At 40.4% G+C, this 17,054-nt stretch overlaps 1 protein-coding gene across 8 annotated transcripts in view; it reads right to left on the bottom strand.

The window, feature by feature from the left end:
* LOC111152004 (suppression of tumorigenicity 7) overlaps positions 1–17,054 on the bottom strand; it is a 265,161-nt gene that overhangs the window by 23,881 nt on the left and 224,226 nt on the right. For all 8 annotated transcript variants that reach the window (XM_022510264.1, XM_022510265.1, XM_022510262.1 and 5 more), the window contains 2 exons: positions 15,523–15,595; positions 13,972–14,074 (listed from right to left, as the gene is read on the bottom strand). In XM_022510264.1, the coding sequence (XP_022365972.1) occupies positions 13,972–14,074; positions 15,523–15,595 (176 nt within the window). The remainder of the gene's footprint in view (positions 1–13,971; positions 14,075–15,522; positions 15,596–17,054) is intronic.

Below are 17,054 nucleotides of genomic sequence, written 5' to 3' on the forward strand. Positions count from 1 at the left end.
TAAAATAATTTTTAACATGAAAAAATTTTATAGACACCCAAGATAGGGATTTTAAATGTAGTATTGATTGAAAACACGTAATATGGCAAAAACCTACAATAAATGTAATAAAATAAGAATTCATTTAAAAGTGTTGCTGGTCACCAGGGCATCTAGATATACTTGGAAAATAGTACACATGTGAGACGGATGGTTTACTCAGCTTGCAGGCTCAATGTGCCGCATATGGCCTCAAGGACATGATCGTCCACAGCCCTAAAATCAGGCCGTGAGGTAATGCTCTGCTTTTCCTCTAAGATGCCTCTGATCTTTGTGTATGTGTACCTTTCATACATTGCCTTATATTAGTTATTTGTGTGTCTTTTCCCAAAGCTGAATCATAAGATCCTCAAGAGCGTGAATCTCGCTTCCTAAGAAGCGTCTCAGAATGAGCATCCTTGCTCAATCAGCCTCATGATGCTAACCAGAGCAACCCACCAAGGTCACTTCGTTACCTTCTTACTGAATCTGCTTGACGGCAGAAACGGGTTATGCCTATAAAGGAGATTTATACTCCGGTATAGTTCCAAACAAAATGTTGGCTCTAACCGGATGATGAAGGCTAATAAAACAATGTGTTATGTTTTTGGCCAGGCTTAAAAATGGCTGGCAAGATCAGTTCTCAACATGTGCAATGTCTAAATTAGAAAGGCATGGAACAACATTTCACATCTTACTTGTCAAGAGAAAAATAAATGGAAGAGGGCAGATCCCTATCCACAAGTATGCAGAAATCAATTAGAATAACTGTAGCTCGCAAATCAGAGAACACTCTCTGCCTGTCTGTAATAATTATTTGGCTTCTATTAACTAAGCCAGCATTCTGTGCTATCTTGCCGGCTACCCTGCCTCTAACTTCCTTCCAGAATCTCAAATCACATTGATCTTGATGTACGGCCTCCAAAAGGTTTCGGAAGCAACTTTCAAAATCTATTTGTCAGAATCTAGTTCCTTATGTCCATAGGAACATACAAAGCCAGAACAGAGAAAGAGGAGCTGAGTAGTGCCTTCTCATGGACGTATTTAAGCAGAGGCTTGTCACCTGTCAGGAGACAGCTGGCCCATTAGCAAATACCCCAGGTGACAGTGCTCTTCTGTTAAAGTGTTAAAATTCTCTAATAATCTGAGTGAAAATGATCCCAAAGATACTCTTCACATAGACATTAATGTCAAGGAATTAATTCATACCCCTATTTTCAGATTTTTAAATACCAACAATAGAAGTCATATGAAAATCATTAGAAAAAAACATGGGAACAAACAAAATGAGCAAATATAGGTTAATTTTAGCACATTTAGCTAAATCTAGGTAAATTCGACACATTTAGGTAAATTTTAGCACATTTAGACAATGGCTATCAGGTTCCTTCCAATAAATCAGGTAGTGGAAGAATATTAGCATAAGAAAATGTTCATGTCATATTACTAAATGAAGAAAAAGATGAGTGAGTGTACCATACAGACTATGATTTGGGTAATTAAAAATATATATATATAAGCATTAAGACATTGGAAAGTCAGAGATTGAATGTTAAAGGTTAAATATTTGATTTTATGGGAGATTAATTTCTTTTGTGCTTTTTTGGTACTTTCTAAGTTTTCTGTAAGTCATTTTTATTTCTCTGTGTATATGTATATATGTGCTTGTGTGTGTGTGTGTGTATATGTAATACAAACCTATTTTCTAGACCCAACAAAAACATAAAAAAAAAAAAACATACAAATGAAAGAAAAAGATAACCAGAGACAGCAATTTTTATATGGCTTTTATATGGTTGTATATATACAACTGGGTATGAAGAAAGAGGCTGAAATCCCAGAATGGATACTTTAAAAATAATGTAAAGGCTTCAGAGAATAAAATTAGTCCTATTTGGAAGATAAGGTATGTATTTTGAGTCTCAATGTTGCCTACTCCCTATACTCAGTAAGGCACACGATGAACAGGACAAAAATACCCCACGTAAGCATAGTTCTCTGGAGGAGCGCTGGGATGGGGACTGAAGTACACAGTACCATGGCCCCTGCCTCCCCCGTCCTAACACAGCCTCTACCATTTTGACCCACTGTCTGAACCCCAGCCCTACTGTTCCACTCTTGAGTCCTGGACAAGTTAACTTCTTTCAACCTCAGCCTGCTCATCTGTTAGAATATTAAGAATACACATCTTGGGGCGCCTGGGTGGCTCAGTGGGTTAAAGCCTCTGCCTTCGGCTCAGGTCATGATCCCAGGGTCCTGGGATTGAGCCCTGCATCAGGCTCTCTGCTCGCTGGGGAGCCTGCTTCCTCCTCTCTCTCTCTCTCTCTGCCTGCCTCTCTGCCTACTTGTGATTTCTCTCTTGTCAAATAAAAAAAATAAAAATCTTTGAAAAAAAAAAAAGAATACACATCTTGCCAATTTTAACTATTGAAGACTATGTAGGGTAATATACGTAAACATTCACACAGTACCTGGCACATACACGTCCACGAAATAGTAGCTATTTTTAGGAACAAAAAAATGAAATGTTCATATTACTGTGGAAGTTGTATTTTCCGGGTATGTATGTCCCACAAATAACTGAATCTGTTTTTAGGTAAAATCCTTCAGCAATTTTACAGTGGAGTCAGATAGGCTGAAATGAACCAGCTACTGAGGGGTCACTAACCAATCTGGAAATAAACACAATGCAAAGCTGAACTACCAAACCACAGCCGGCGATCAGGAACACCACTCAGGGGGCCTCCGTCCAAGGGAAGTGCTGCTTGCCGCTCACTCATCTATTCATCAGTTACCGTGCTTCATTCAAAAACACAGGAGTGTCCACAGTGCATCCCAAGGAAGGACTGGGAAGCGATCACAGTGTACTGTAATGAAACACCCATGGCAGCACCCACAGTTTACCTCAAGGACATGAATCAATCAGGTCCCTAACCTGATGATCCCTAATCTTTGTAGGTGTGTGTGTGTGTGTAAAATTCAACATGATGACTGCCTTAGTAAAAGGTATATACAGCTGACCCTTGAATGATGTAGGTATGAATGGTATGCATCCACTTATATGCAGATTTTTTTCAAGATTTATTTATTTGAGAGAGGGAGAAAAACATGAGCAGGAGGGGCAGACGGAGAGGGAAGATGCATAGCAAGCAAACTCCACGCTGAGCACAGAGATGGACAGAGACCAACATGGAGCTCGATCTCATGACCCTGAGATCAGGACCTGATCTGAAACCAAGAATTGGATGCTCAAATAACTGCACCACCCAAGCGCCCGGCAGATTTTTTTTTTCAATAAATGCAGTACTGTACTATAAATGTATCTTCTCTTATGATTTTTTTAAACATTCTTTTCTCTAGCTTACTTCATTTTGAGAATATAGTATATAATACATATAACATACAAAATATGTATTATTCAACTTTATGTTATCGGTAAGGCTTCCAGCTAATAGTAGTAGGCTATTAGTAGTTATGGTTTTAGGGAGTCAAAAGTTATAATGGGGTTTTTCAACTGCATTGAAAAGTTATAATGGGGTTTTCAATCCCTGCATTGTTCATGGGTCAACTTGACTTAGTACTAAGGAAGCAAATGAGGGGTACTATCTCGGAGAAGGTTTCGCAGAAAAAGTATGAGTCAGTCTTATTAATTCAGTTAGTTTACCCACAAAGATGAGGGGAGGCAAAAAGCCGTTGCAAGGCTGGGCAGCGGCAGCTGGCATCAAAGGCCATAATCTGCTTATGATCTCGAGGTGCTTAGGTACCAACATGACAGGCAATCCCAGCGCTGACCAAGCACTAATGGGTGTCAAGTATTCGCTCAGGCACTCCTTCCAACAACTTTGTCAGGGAATCGGACTCGTATTTTGGAGATGGAAAAAAATGAAGGCTTTGGGAAGTTAAGTCGCTTGACCAGAGTTGTACAAATTGTATGTGCCAGAAACTGCACTGGAACTCAGGTTTTACGCCACTCTCCAAGGGAAAGCAGGAAAAGGAAACTGTAAAAGGTCTTCCATCCTGTGCTCCAGAGTCTGATCTCCACTCCGAGTTATTCTACAGTTTTCAAACTTTGAGAAACAGAAACAATTTGTTCAAAAGAAAAAGAGCAATTTAAAACAGAATACATGAAATTGATGTAAAACAAAGCTGGTGAGGGACCCTAGAGGACAGACCCAAGAGAGGTCCGAGGAATCCTTAGGGTTCCTAGGAAGATGGTTTGAAATCTGCTATAACAGGCAGCTAAGAAGTGAGTTGGTACCAGCAGTGGTTTTGAAAGAAATGTACAAGTCCAGTGGATGAGATACTGAAATTAGCAAAGTCTTAGAAAGCTTCTGTCATGGTCTGGGTGAGGGGTGACTAAATCGAGGAGGACTTCTCCAGGATTTGGTGCCTGGCTGAATCTGACGGCAAGAAAAGGCATTAAGGGGGACCGTGAAATTTCTAGTTTAGGAAACTAGAATAATGTGAGATAGTTAGCTAAGATAAGACACCAGAGGACAGCTGAAGTGCTTGGAGGGAAGGCCTGAAGGCAGCTGGGTGTGCAGATCTAGAGCCCGGAAGAGAAGCTGGACACAGGGATTTGGATGTGCAGGGAGAGGCGGAAGCCAGAGCAGTGGAGCACAGGACATCTCCCAGGAGAGCTTCAAGTAAGAAAAGGGTGGGTAATACTGCCAGAGGACCAACCAGATGGATGGACAGGGGAGGAAACAATGTAGAAGGAGAGTGCCCAGAAATGCAGGAGTGACCCAGAGAGCAGGCAGTTCGGAGCCAAGATGGCCCTGAGGTAGAAAAAGTGGTCAGTGGGACAGAGGGCTAAGAAGAGATGAAATAGGATGGCGTTTGACAAGAGGCCAAAGGATCTGGTAACCAAGGTAGGGCGGCCATGATGGCAGTGGCCTTGATAGGAGCAGCTATAGTGCCTTTTGTTAAAGAAAAAGACCTTTTAGAAACTATCTGTTCCTGAGAAATGTGGCTAAAATCTGGTTTCTGCTCGCTTTCCTCTGGGTCATATTTCCACAATACATTCTCCTTACTCTAATCCAAAAAAGCTTTGGAACAAAATATGACTCAATTCAAAGAAATTAATATTGAAATAATATTTCTGAAATGTACCATTGATATACAATATCACAGACAATCTGCCAGAGGATTTTAAGTTTCTGCTTCCATGCTTCAAGCATTTTTAAATGCTGAAACCCACTACACGTTTTGTTTCCTAAATTGGATTAAAAAGCAATTTTATACTCTGTCAATCAGCTCTACCAAGACATAAAGGAAGGACTGCATTAGTGTTTGCATGAAATAGAATTTCCATCACCCTAACAAAGTCCTGTGAATATTCCATTAGCATATACAATTACCAGGATGTTTTCCCCCACAAGCCTCTTAAAATCCCCATGAAATAAGTTTCTAGATTAACATTAGATGAGCTTTTAAAAAAAAGTGTAAATTTTTATTGGGAATGCATTTCTGTCATAACATTTTTCATTCTTTCCTCTCTATTTTCTCATGACTTTCCACACTCCGAGACTTAGAATTTAAAAACTACCTATCTCTTAGGCTGGATCCTCATGTCATTCCTGCGTCAAGCCCGGGCTATCCGGCTGGTAAAAAGAGCTTCAGGAGCATAGCAAGCTCCCTTCCCCCAGCACACTCAGGGGCTGCCCACTGTACCCCACTGTGTGGCTGGGAAGAAGAGCCCCTGACTTACTAGTGCCAGTATTTTAGGCAAAATGAGGATGAAAGCTTTCCACACATTGCTGCTGGTGATTTTCCCCCCTCAATGTCACCACCCACAGTACTCAGGCATCCCAAGCCCTTGGGACTCCCTCAGTCCCCAGCTGCTCAGCAGAATGGGTATGGAGCCTCCAGTTCTATGGGTGGGACCGCACAAGCTTGGAATTTTCCTGCAGAGGTAGTGACTGGTCATAGGCTTTTATTCTTTGCTAAACTGTGTGCACAGGTGCCGTGGGGTTGCTGGGCTACTTGCTTTCTCATCCCAGTTTCAATCATAGTGGTTCTACTTTTACTTGCTTTGTTCACTAAAGCTTCATATAAGATTGTATAAGGAGGGAAAAAATGTTTATTGCTTTAAAATATCATTATTAGTTACTTGTCATTGTTGTTTTGGTGGCAAAGAGCAAGGATAGCCATTCAAGGTGGAAAAAAACAAAAAGTAGGAGACAGAGGTTGGTAATAAGTAACTCTTAATCAGCCAAAAGTTACAAACTGGGAATTCTGGAAAACAACAGCCATAGCCAGAGCGTGCTAGAGCCTCCCCTCAAATCTGTAGGCCTAAAGGGACCCTGTGAGGACTCAAGGTCAGAGGCAAGGCAGGGCCATTGTTACACTCTCTAGTTGTCCCGTTTCATACTAGGTTGTTTCAGAAGTACTTCTTAATGCATTTCTCTAGGCAGTGTCTGCTGTAGCCCAGGCAACAAGTACAAAAATAGAGCTGAAAGTACCAGCGAAAAGATGATGAAGGCCCAACACATGTCCAGTACCTACTATGTATGGATAAGTTACGCAATATAATTACATTTACTTATCCTCAGACCTATGAAGCCTTTATTTTTATCCCCATTTTATCAAAAAGGAAATAGGCAGGGAGCTAATCAACACTCCCTTCCCATGGTTCCCTTTGGCCCGTGGACAAGAAGTAGTGAGAGTCCTTGTTTCAAATACTTCTGGACCCTGTTAATGACACCTCACAGGTCTGCCTAACTTAGGACACGATGTCTTGCTCTATCTTTACGTTAATACATTTTCCCGGTAAGAATAGGAAGTCTATGTAATGGCCTGATGATTCAGAAAAGAATAAACACACATGGCTAACAATGTTCCACCTTACTAACAGTGGCAAAGGAACACGAACTCAAGAATAGAATTCCATTTGTACCCCATAAAATCATATATTTTTTTTGTTTTCCTTCTTTCTTTTTTCTGTTTTAAACAGACTGCTCAATACTGGTGAGGGTGTAAGAAAATGGCAAAGAAGGAGTTACCTGCTGATGATATAAACTACTACAATCTTTTTTTGGTAAGCATCTGGCAATAAACATTAAAAGCCCTGAAGTATTTCTGTATGATATTCAGTAATTCTCATTGTGTATATCTATCCTAAGAAAATAACATAAAGAGCAGGGTCGGGCCTGGTTAGTACTTGGATGGGAGAAAATAACATAAAGACCAAAATATCTTTATGCCCAAAAGGTTTGCTATTAGAGTTGACCACCTGATGTCTACAATAGAGGACACAAGAATTCAATCATTCTCTTCAATAAATAATGTGAAGAAAACTGGATTCCACATGCACAAGTATGAAACTGGACCTTTATCTTAAACAATACACAAAAATCAACTCAAAATGCATTAAAGATTTATTTGTGTTTTTTTTTTTAAGATTTTATTTATTTATTTGACAGACAGAGATCACAAATAGGCAGAGAGGCAGGCAGGGGGAGGGGGGAGGAAGCAGGCTTCCTTCTCAGCAGATAGCCCTATGTGGGGCTTGATCCCAGGACCCTGAGATCATGACCCGAGCTGAAGGCAGAGGCTTTAACCCACTGAGCCACCCAGGCGCCCCTGCATTAAAGATTTAAATGTAAGACCCAAAACTATAGGGGCATCTGGGTGGCTCAGTGGGTTAAAGCCTCTGCCTTCAGCTTGGGTCATGATCTCAGGGTCCTGGGATTGAGCCCCACATCGGGCTCTCTGCTCAGCAGGGAGCCTGCTTCCCTGCCTCCCCCCACCCCAGCCTCTCTCTCTGCCTGCCTCTCTGCCTACTTGTGATCTCTGTCTATCAAATAAATAAATAAAATCTTTAAAAAAAAAAAAGACCCAAAACTATAAAACCCCTAGAAGAAGGGAGATGCCTCATAATATTGGTCTTGGCAATGATTTCTTGGATGGAACACCAAAAGAATAGGTAACAGAAGTAAAAATAAATAAGTGGGCCTCTATCAAAACAAAGAGCCACTGTACAGCATAGAAAACCAACAACAGAGTGAAACAGCAACCTATGGAATGGGAGAAAATATTTGCAAATTATACACTTGATAAGGGGTTAACATCCAAGATACATAGGAAACGCCTACAATTCAAATAGCAAATAAACAAAACAAAGCAAAATAACTTGAAAAATAAATGGACAAAAGACATCAATAGCCATTTCTCCAAAGGAGACATACAGATGGTCAACAGGTACATGAAAAGATGCTCGGCAGTGCCTGGGTGGATCGGTCAGTTAAGCATCCGATTCTTGATTTCAGCTCACATCATGATCTCAGGGTCAGGAGATGGAGACGCACCCATCAGGCTCCCCACTAGGCATGGAGCCTGTTTAAGATTTTCTCTCTCTCCCTCCCCCAACTCACTCACTCACTCTCTCTCAAAAAAAAAAAAAAAAAATGCTCAATATCACAAATTATCAGGTAAGTATAAATCAACACCACAATGAGCTATCATCTCATACAAGTTAGGATGTGTGAGGCCACTGTCCAAAAAAAAAAAAAAAAAAGACTATGACAAGTGTTAGTGAGAAAGTGGAAAAACTGGAACTCTTGTGCACTGTTAGTGGGAATGCAAACTGGTGCAGCCGCTGTGGAAAACAGTATGGAGGTTCCTCAAAAAATTAAAATAGCGGGGTGCCTGGGTGGCTCAGTTGTTTGGGTGACTCAGGTCATGATCCCAGAGTCCTGGGATTGAGCCCCACATCAGGCTCTCTGCTCAGCAAGGAGCCTGCTTCTCCCTTCCCCTCTGCCTGCTGCTCCCCAAGCTTGTGCTCTCTCCCTCCCTGTCAAATAAATAAATCAAGTCTAAAAAAATAAAAAAAATTAAAATTGTATTGCCATATGACCCAGCAAAGCCACCGTGGCATTCATCCAAAAGAACTGAAAACATGATCTTGAAGAGGTATTTGCATGTCAATGTTTACTGCAGCATTATTCACAATAGCCAAAAAAGTGGCGACAACCTAAATTTCCATCAACAGATGAATGGATAAAGAAAATGTGATATACATCACAATGGAATATTATTCAGCCTTAAAGAAGGGAATCCTGTCCTGTGCTGTGACGTGGATGAACCTGTAGGACATTACGTGAGATGAGATAAGCCAGTCACAGGACAAATACTAAGGATTCAACCAATGTGACCTATCTGAAGTATTCACACTCACAGAAGCAGAAAGTAGAAAGTAGTTATCTGGGGCTGGGAGGAAAAGGGAGAAATGGAGAGGTCCTGGTTCAATGAGTATGGAGTTCCAGATATGCAAGATGAAAAGTTCTGACAACAATGTACATACAGTTAATAATACTTAAAAATTTGTTGAGGTAGATTTCACTATTTGTATTTTTTATGATAAAAAAATGAGGAAGTAAATCATCCAGAAAACAGTTACTGAGAATATTTTAGAGTGTCTGAAGGCACAGGGTTAAAAGACTTGGGCTTTAATGTCAGGTTAGAAGATAGCCTTTTTAAGGTCAGAGAACCATGAAAATCTGATGATCCTCTTCCAAAAAGAATAAATATACCCCCAACACCCTAACACAAAGTTCAAGTTTAGAGCCCCATGTTGATTTTTTAAAATATGTATATGTCATGTGACTCTGATTCCTAAGTATTAAAAATGCACAGGAAAATAAGGCTAGAAAGAGTCTTAAATAGGATTAGATGACAGGATTATGAAAAATTTCTTTATACCTTTTTCTATTACAGAAATTTATTTTTACACCACCAGTACGGGGTGGGGGGGGGGGGAGTCTAATGCTGCTTGTAACGAACCAGTACATTAGTCTTGTTTTGGAAAGGTGTCAGAAAATGAAATTTGTCTTTAGCACCCTAAAGGAGTTAATGAAATAACCTCTAAGCCAAGAAGCAGTCTCTTCACAGGGAAAGACTTGCAGTGTAGACACAGCATCCTAAGAGTATGGAGCACTAGTGAAAACTCAGATCCTTGCAGAGTGATGAATCACTGACAGAAAAGCACCATCCTCCCACATAAATCTTGACATTGCTAATGATTTCTTGAGTAGTACACCAAAAGCATAGACACCAAAAGCAAAATACACACATGGGACTGTATCAAAATAAAAAGCTCCTGTGCTGCAAAGGAAACAAAATAGATCAGGGTGGGTGGGGAAGCATATATGCAAGGAAAACAGGAGAAAAAGCTAAAACTAAAAATCCAATAAACTATAACAATATATAGATGAAGATACAGAACAGAAATGAGCTCAGCCCTTCATTTGTCCAGCAACTTAAGTGAAATTTTCTTTAAAAAATGAAGAATATTCCCTTTAAATCCAAAGCTTTTATTTTAATACCATTAAATGGAAGACATCCTCTAATGGTTTAGAGATTTCATCGCTTTGAACTGCGTCCCCAGTTCTCAAAAATCAGCAGCATCAAGACCCTAAAACCACTAGTCATCCTCCACAAAGAGGCAACAGTGATTCCATAATCAATGCACTGCAGTGCGAGACCACAGGGCCGAGAGACTGATTCTGGGATGAGGAAAGAACAGGTTTCCTGGTGGTGACTTTTAATAATGGGGGTGAAGGAGGAGTACAATATCCTCAGAGGAAGCAAAGAAGGAAGAGGAGGAGAATCTTTCTGGAACAATGAACAGACTGTTAGAAGTAGCTAGAGAAAGTGATAAACAAGTTGGGTCACATTATAAAAAAAAATCTGGAAGAACCATTCACGGAGTTTATAACTTCCTTTGTAGGGCTGGGGACGCAGCTGCAGTCCATCAGGCGGGGAGTCACACAATTTGGTTTATAATAATGAGCCTCTGGGCTGCTTCCTCTTTATAATCTGCTACAATCTAAAGCCTCAGAAATCCTTGTGTTTTAGGTATACCTGACTACTTACAAGGCTCCCTTCAAAACAGAGGACCATGGCTTTTTACTATTTTTATTTACTTCCTGGTCCTGAGGTGTGTGTAGGAGACTCCCTACTTCGCACATCTGCAGGTGAAGAGTGTTCCTAAGAGTAACCCTCCTGGAGTAAATAATTATATTTTTCACTGGATGTTGAAATATTAACTATGCACCTCTGCTTAATAGAATACCAGATAGACCTAAGCTGGACACTCACGGAAGGCAGTTCTCAGCTATTCTATTTGGTGTTTTTCTCCTTCTAACAGCATGCCGTTGCTAAAAATTCCTCTGGTAGACCACTGATGACTTCCTGTGAAGCCGTGGAAGTGTTTAAGATAGGAGACTATCTTGAGGAAATCTGAATTGTCCACGAGTGCCTTGGGAAGTCACGTGCTCGCCATCATTTAAAGGCTTCAAGTCTAGGCTGGTCTGCAAATTGGTGGGATGGCAGGGGTGGGGGGGTAATAGGGTGATATTGAAGTGTGAGAGAACCCAGAACCAGTTCAGGCTCTGTCGCTTACTAGCTGTGTGACCGAGAGAAGGTCACGTAACCTCTCCAAACCTGCAGCGCCCTCATCTGTGGAGCAGGGGTAATAGTCCGATACGCCTCGCCAGTGTTGTTATGCAAAATAAATGAGAAGGCATATGCAATTCACTTACCACTATGCTTGGCACACAGTAAACATGCAATAAAAACCAATATTAAAAATAATCATCACAATATCACTACGAGGAGAGATTCAAGCTGAGGATGGGAAGGTGTCCTAGATGATCTCTGAGGTCCCTTCTTACACCAAGAGCCTAAGAGTTCTTATCTTTCATTGATGTCTCATTAGAATTAAGGCTACCTTCTGCCTGAAAAGGCACCTGTGTGTGTATGTGTCTACACATATGTGTAGTGTGTGTGTGTGTTTACTAAAGTATTAGCAAGCAGTCCAAAAAATAGATCATGTATAAAGGATGTTTACAACAGCCTGCAAATAGTACACATGTACCAGAGGTTTGTGGTTAATTCTGGACATAATTCTGAACAGTGACTCACAGGGCCTTTTCCCCATGGAAATGTCAATAGATGAAGAAGATCTGGAAACAAGTTTCTCCTCAGCACAATAACCAACAAAGCAAAGTGGTAGAGAATCAGCTTACCTATGCACCCTATCTTTTCTCCAGTTAACAAGTAGAGTGAAATCAAATATTTCAAATATTTCCACTTTTAGAAAGAATTTTCTTTTGCAGGTGGAGTGCTAGCTGACTAGGTCAAAATCTTCCAAGGTAGCCTTAAACTATTTCTTGGGGCTTTTAATATTCTTCTAAAGGCTCAATCAACCATTTAAGACCCTTATCATAAAATTACACTACATCTTCTCCTTAAATATCTAACCAGCAAGTACCAGTTTCTTACCTTGTGCACTAAGATGACAAAGCTCTGGGATAACTGGGAGAGTTAGGACCCAGTGTCCAGACTTGAGGGGCCTCCAACAAGTCCAATATCAATAATTTTAATACTTTATGAACATACAATATTGAAGTTTTTCAAAGAACTTTGACTATATTATCTCAATTGGTCTTTATCACAAAAGGGAAGATTTATATTTTTATTTTCATCTGAAAAATGAGGGAAAACTTTAGAGTTCAGAGATGCTAAGCCCCAAACTCCCATGGCTAATGAATGACAGAACCAGAACTTGAACCCAAGTTTTTGTCTCCAAATCTAGGACTCTACTGCTCAATGCTACTTCTAGAAGAGCTTATTTATGCTCATAGAATAACTCTGAATTGGATATGGCATTCAATAAATAGTAATTGATGACCTAAGTCGACTGTGTAATTCAGGACAATATTTTCATGATTAGCTTTAAAATTTAATCAAATTGGAATGAACATTCTTAACTTAGTCGAAAAGATGTTAAATAAAGAAATACATTTTATCCTAAGTCTACAAGTACTATGTTGGTCACTATCCACTGGAACTAGAGTGGATCCTTCACCAGCTGTGGCACTGTGCACCACTGTTCGGATTTCTGTTTTGCGAGACAACGAGCACGACCTGAGTCAAAGCTCAGAAATGATGTTAGGTCACCTATCTCTGTCACTGAGATTATCAACAAAATAAATAAAAGTAGGTAACTCTACAAATCCTCACATACACACACACATGCACACATACACAACCCTCTTGCCACAGTACTGTAAGAAAACAAAATAGCCTTCCTTGGTCATTTTTTGCCAGTGAAACTCTTCCTCAGAAATTTGAAAGACAACTATGCCTGAGGTACCCTGTGTGAATCATTTCCCAGAGGTCAAAATGTGCTTTATAACATTGAGAAGTGGAAAACAGCACTCAGCAATGTGCCTCTCACATAGCAGGTACTCAAATATAGGTAAATTATAAACACATCCATCTCCTAAATAAAAGATTACAGAAATATCCTCTATTGGGATTTGACTCCCTTTCAAAATAAAATTCAAGAACAAAATATATGGGAAACACTGGGTATTGTCAATCATGTGGTTAAAAATTAAGATAAACATTTCCTACTAAGTATACCTCCTAAAATGGCACTCACAAGTCAAAAGAAAAATACTACTTCATACTTTGAGATTCTCCTTCCTATTTTCTTGCCAATAGATTAACAATTATTTATTTATAGAGACACAGAATGTCACATTAATCAGTATTTTTTTTTTTTTTACCATTTATATTCAAAACTAGGTTCATTTCCCAAGATGGGTATAAGTTAAGACTGTAACTGGTGTGAAATTCCTATAAAATGCATCAACACTCTTGGGATCTCCGTGGTTTGCCAATTTCAGGCTTCCTGGCCTGACCTGCCTAAGCCAGGTCTATCAATTTACCCTAATTATATAAAGCCCCCAAATCGGCCCAAAGCCTCTTGAATGGAGCTTTTGCTTAAAAATGAAGCTGATAACCATGGACTATACAGGGCCTCAACATTCAATGGCTACAATTCATTTTTTTCTACTGGGTGTATTCGAGACATGACATTGTGGTCACTGAACACTTTCTCTACCATCGTAACGAGTTCCTGTGGGGATTCCACAGACTCACTTTTGGCACGTGAGGATTGAATTCCACAGCTCTATGAATGGCCTCTACTGCATTCATCTCTGCTGTGCTCAGCCCCCGCCGAGATGCAGCCTCGGGAGAGAATCTGAAAAGCAGAAAGACAAACACCATCCAGTTGGGACCACTGCTTGGGCATCAACCCGGAAAGGCGTCTACACATCAAGGGCCCATAAAACCACAGCGAGTCAATGGCATGAGCTCTCCAAACCTCCACTACATGGAACCTCTGAGTGACCCCTAAGACCGAGGCCAACAAAAACCCCAGCAGAAGCAGAAAGCGTGCTTGCATCTAATCTTGGCAGGAATTAAATTCGGCTGTCAAGTCTGTCTGTCTAAATAGCTAATCTAAATGTTCTAGGAGGTACCTGCTTAGGTCAGGGGGGGTGGTAGGACTGACGAGGGCAGACAGTATAGGCAAAAGAGAAAACTAGGTTACAGAAGAGCGTACTTGGTTAAAAACAGAACTGGGGAGAATTTTCAAGGAGGCTCCCAACCCAATGTCAGTGCTGCAAGGCAGCGTCCACCGCAGGCCAGCCTGCTTGGGGCCGTTCCGGCAGGGGGTGTGCATGCCCAAACTGTGGGCGAGACACCTGCCCGAGTGAATGAAAAAAACCAGACCATGCAATCTCTTTCTCACCTCACACCCAGGGCTAACTCCAGAGCTGTGCTTGGCAGGCAGACACCACAGGGGAAGCTGTGACAACCCTGGCCCTGCCCTCCCAAGCTGGAGTCGCTGTGTAGGGAGAAAAGATGTTGCAGTAGGTACTGGCGATCTACAGGATAAAAAAGAATGAAAGAAAATTACTTCGGTCTTGAAGTGCACACACACTTAACAGCAAACCTGTCTGACATAGCAGAGGCTGTTTTCTTTTCCTGGGATCTGCTTTTCAGTGCTTCAGAGGGATTATATCAGGGAAACAAGCGTTTGTGAACTCAAGAACAGTTAAGCCAACTGTTCTCTTTCACCTGCCAGTCATCTCGGGTGTGTATGGAAATTCTCTAGGCCAAAGTCACCTGCCTGAATAAAATGGGCAAAGGTCCCACTGAGATGACAACTCAAAGCCAACAGACCCTGGGTCGGCGGTTAGTTGGGAACTGAGGAGTCAAAGAATGGAAGATGATCAACCCCTCTGCCATCTCACATGTTTGTTAGGGCTACTACCAGGTCATGGACTGCTGAAGGAAGAGGAATACGAAAAAAATGAATAAAAGGAAGGCATTTTGTGTAAGTCCCAAGCAGGCCTTTCGGTATCTACTGTCTGGCAAAAAAAAAAAAAAAAAAAAAAAGTCACCTCAGAGGTATGAAATTTCACATAAATCCCTCTTTAGGGACCCATACACCCCTACGATACCTGGGGATATATATTCCCTCCTTCTAGTAGTGAAAGAAAAGATCAGCAGGTTTTAGAAAATGCATGCTCATAAGCGGGGGTCTCAAAGACTAAGAGAAACTTCCAGAGAAGCCCTCAGAGGCAACACATCTCCTTAAGTCGAGTCAGAGAGTTAGTACCGCACAAGTCATTATTCACTTACTTGTCAGAGACAGCTCTTGCTTTGAGCAAGGCAGCTGTATAGCATATTGTGGCCGACTTTGGTAAGCTTATATCTGTTAGAGAAAAAGAAAGTAGAAAATCTTATAAGTCTGCAGAAATAAACAGCAATTATTTTTAATCTACTAGCATTTTAATTATGTAAGTCCAATAAAGCATAAATTAAGAATATTTTAATGCATATAAGACACAGCTACTTCTTATGTATCAGGGCAGTAAGTGAAACTAACAGCAATTCATATTTTTGTGAATAATTCATGTTTAAAATCCGCCAGATCGGGCACCTGGGTGGCTCAGTGGTTTGGGCCTCTGCCTTCGGCTCAGGTCATGATCTCAGGGTCCTGGGATCGAGCCCCGCATCGGGCTCTCTGCTTGGCAGGGAGCCTACTTTTCCCTCTCTCTCTGCCTGCCTCTCTGCCTGCTTGTGATCTCTCTCTCTGTGTCAAAATAAATAAATAAAATCTAAAAAAAAAAAAAAAAAATCTGCCAGACTGACTCTTGAGCAGTCATCTTCTATTCAAGATATGGATTTTCATATATTGAACATAATTAAGCAGAGAATAGCTATAAATAAATAAATGTAAATATTACAGGATTGCCCTTGATATCATAAAAAGCAGCTAGGACCTCTATGTCACTTATGAAAAATTCTCAACGGGGTATAATATACTAATGTGAAAAAAATATGATCTGGATCTTTTTTAAGAAACATATCTAAATAAATTATTTTTAATGGTCAGATTTAAGCCAGATTTCCTTTGCATTAAATTTCAAGAAGTTCATATTCAGTTTTTTGTTTAAAAGGTAACACATTTATTATATATAACATATATGAAAAAATTTTATATACAAAGATATATATGTGAAATCTTTAAAAATCTTTACAATTTTTGTGCAAACCAAAGGGAAACCCCCTTTCAAATGAAACCTGATTGCTTTCTCTGAGAAACAGTTCCTCTCAGTTTGTACAGAAAATTTACCATGGAGAGGTGGAAGTGGGTAACAGATTCAGACAATTAGTTTAAAGGGAAGTAAAAGAACAGGGTACAACTAAGAACAGATCAATTTAAAGAGGGTAGTCCCTTATGGAGAAAAATCTGTGTTTAAATTATAACTTTATTTCTTACAGGGTAGTATTTATTTAACACTGAACCAAATATACTATGGCAGAGAAATGCCATTCCCAGAGCAGCGAAATCCATTCTAGGTTGGAGAAACTCTTACCACCTGGAATGCTCTGCCAGTCTCTTCACTGGGCTATTTTCAACTTCGAAAGAATTACATTACAGTGGAATTTAAGAAACAAAACAACAGAACAAAAGGAAGAGAGAGAGACAAGCCAAGAAACAGACTCTAAACTATGGAGAATGAACTGATGGTTAACAGAGGGGAGGTGGGTGGGGGTGTCTGGGGCAATAGGTGATGGGAATTAAGGAGTGCACTTGTTGGAATGAGCACAGGGTATTTACGGAAGTGCTGAATCACTATATTGTTCACCTGAAACTAATACAGCAG

Source organism: Enhydra lutris, unplaced genomic scaffold, assembly GCF_002288905.1.
Source record: "Enhydra lutris kenyoni isolate GAN:26980312 unplaced genomic scaffold, ASM228890v2 scaffoldscaffold27, whole genome shotgun sequence".
Lineage (NCBI taxonomy): Eukaryota > Metazoa > Chordata > Mammalia > Carnivora > Mustelidae > Enhydra > Enhydra lutris.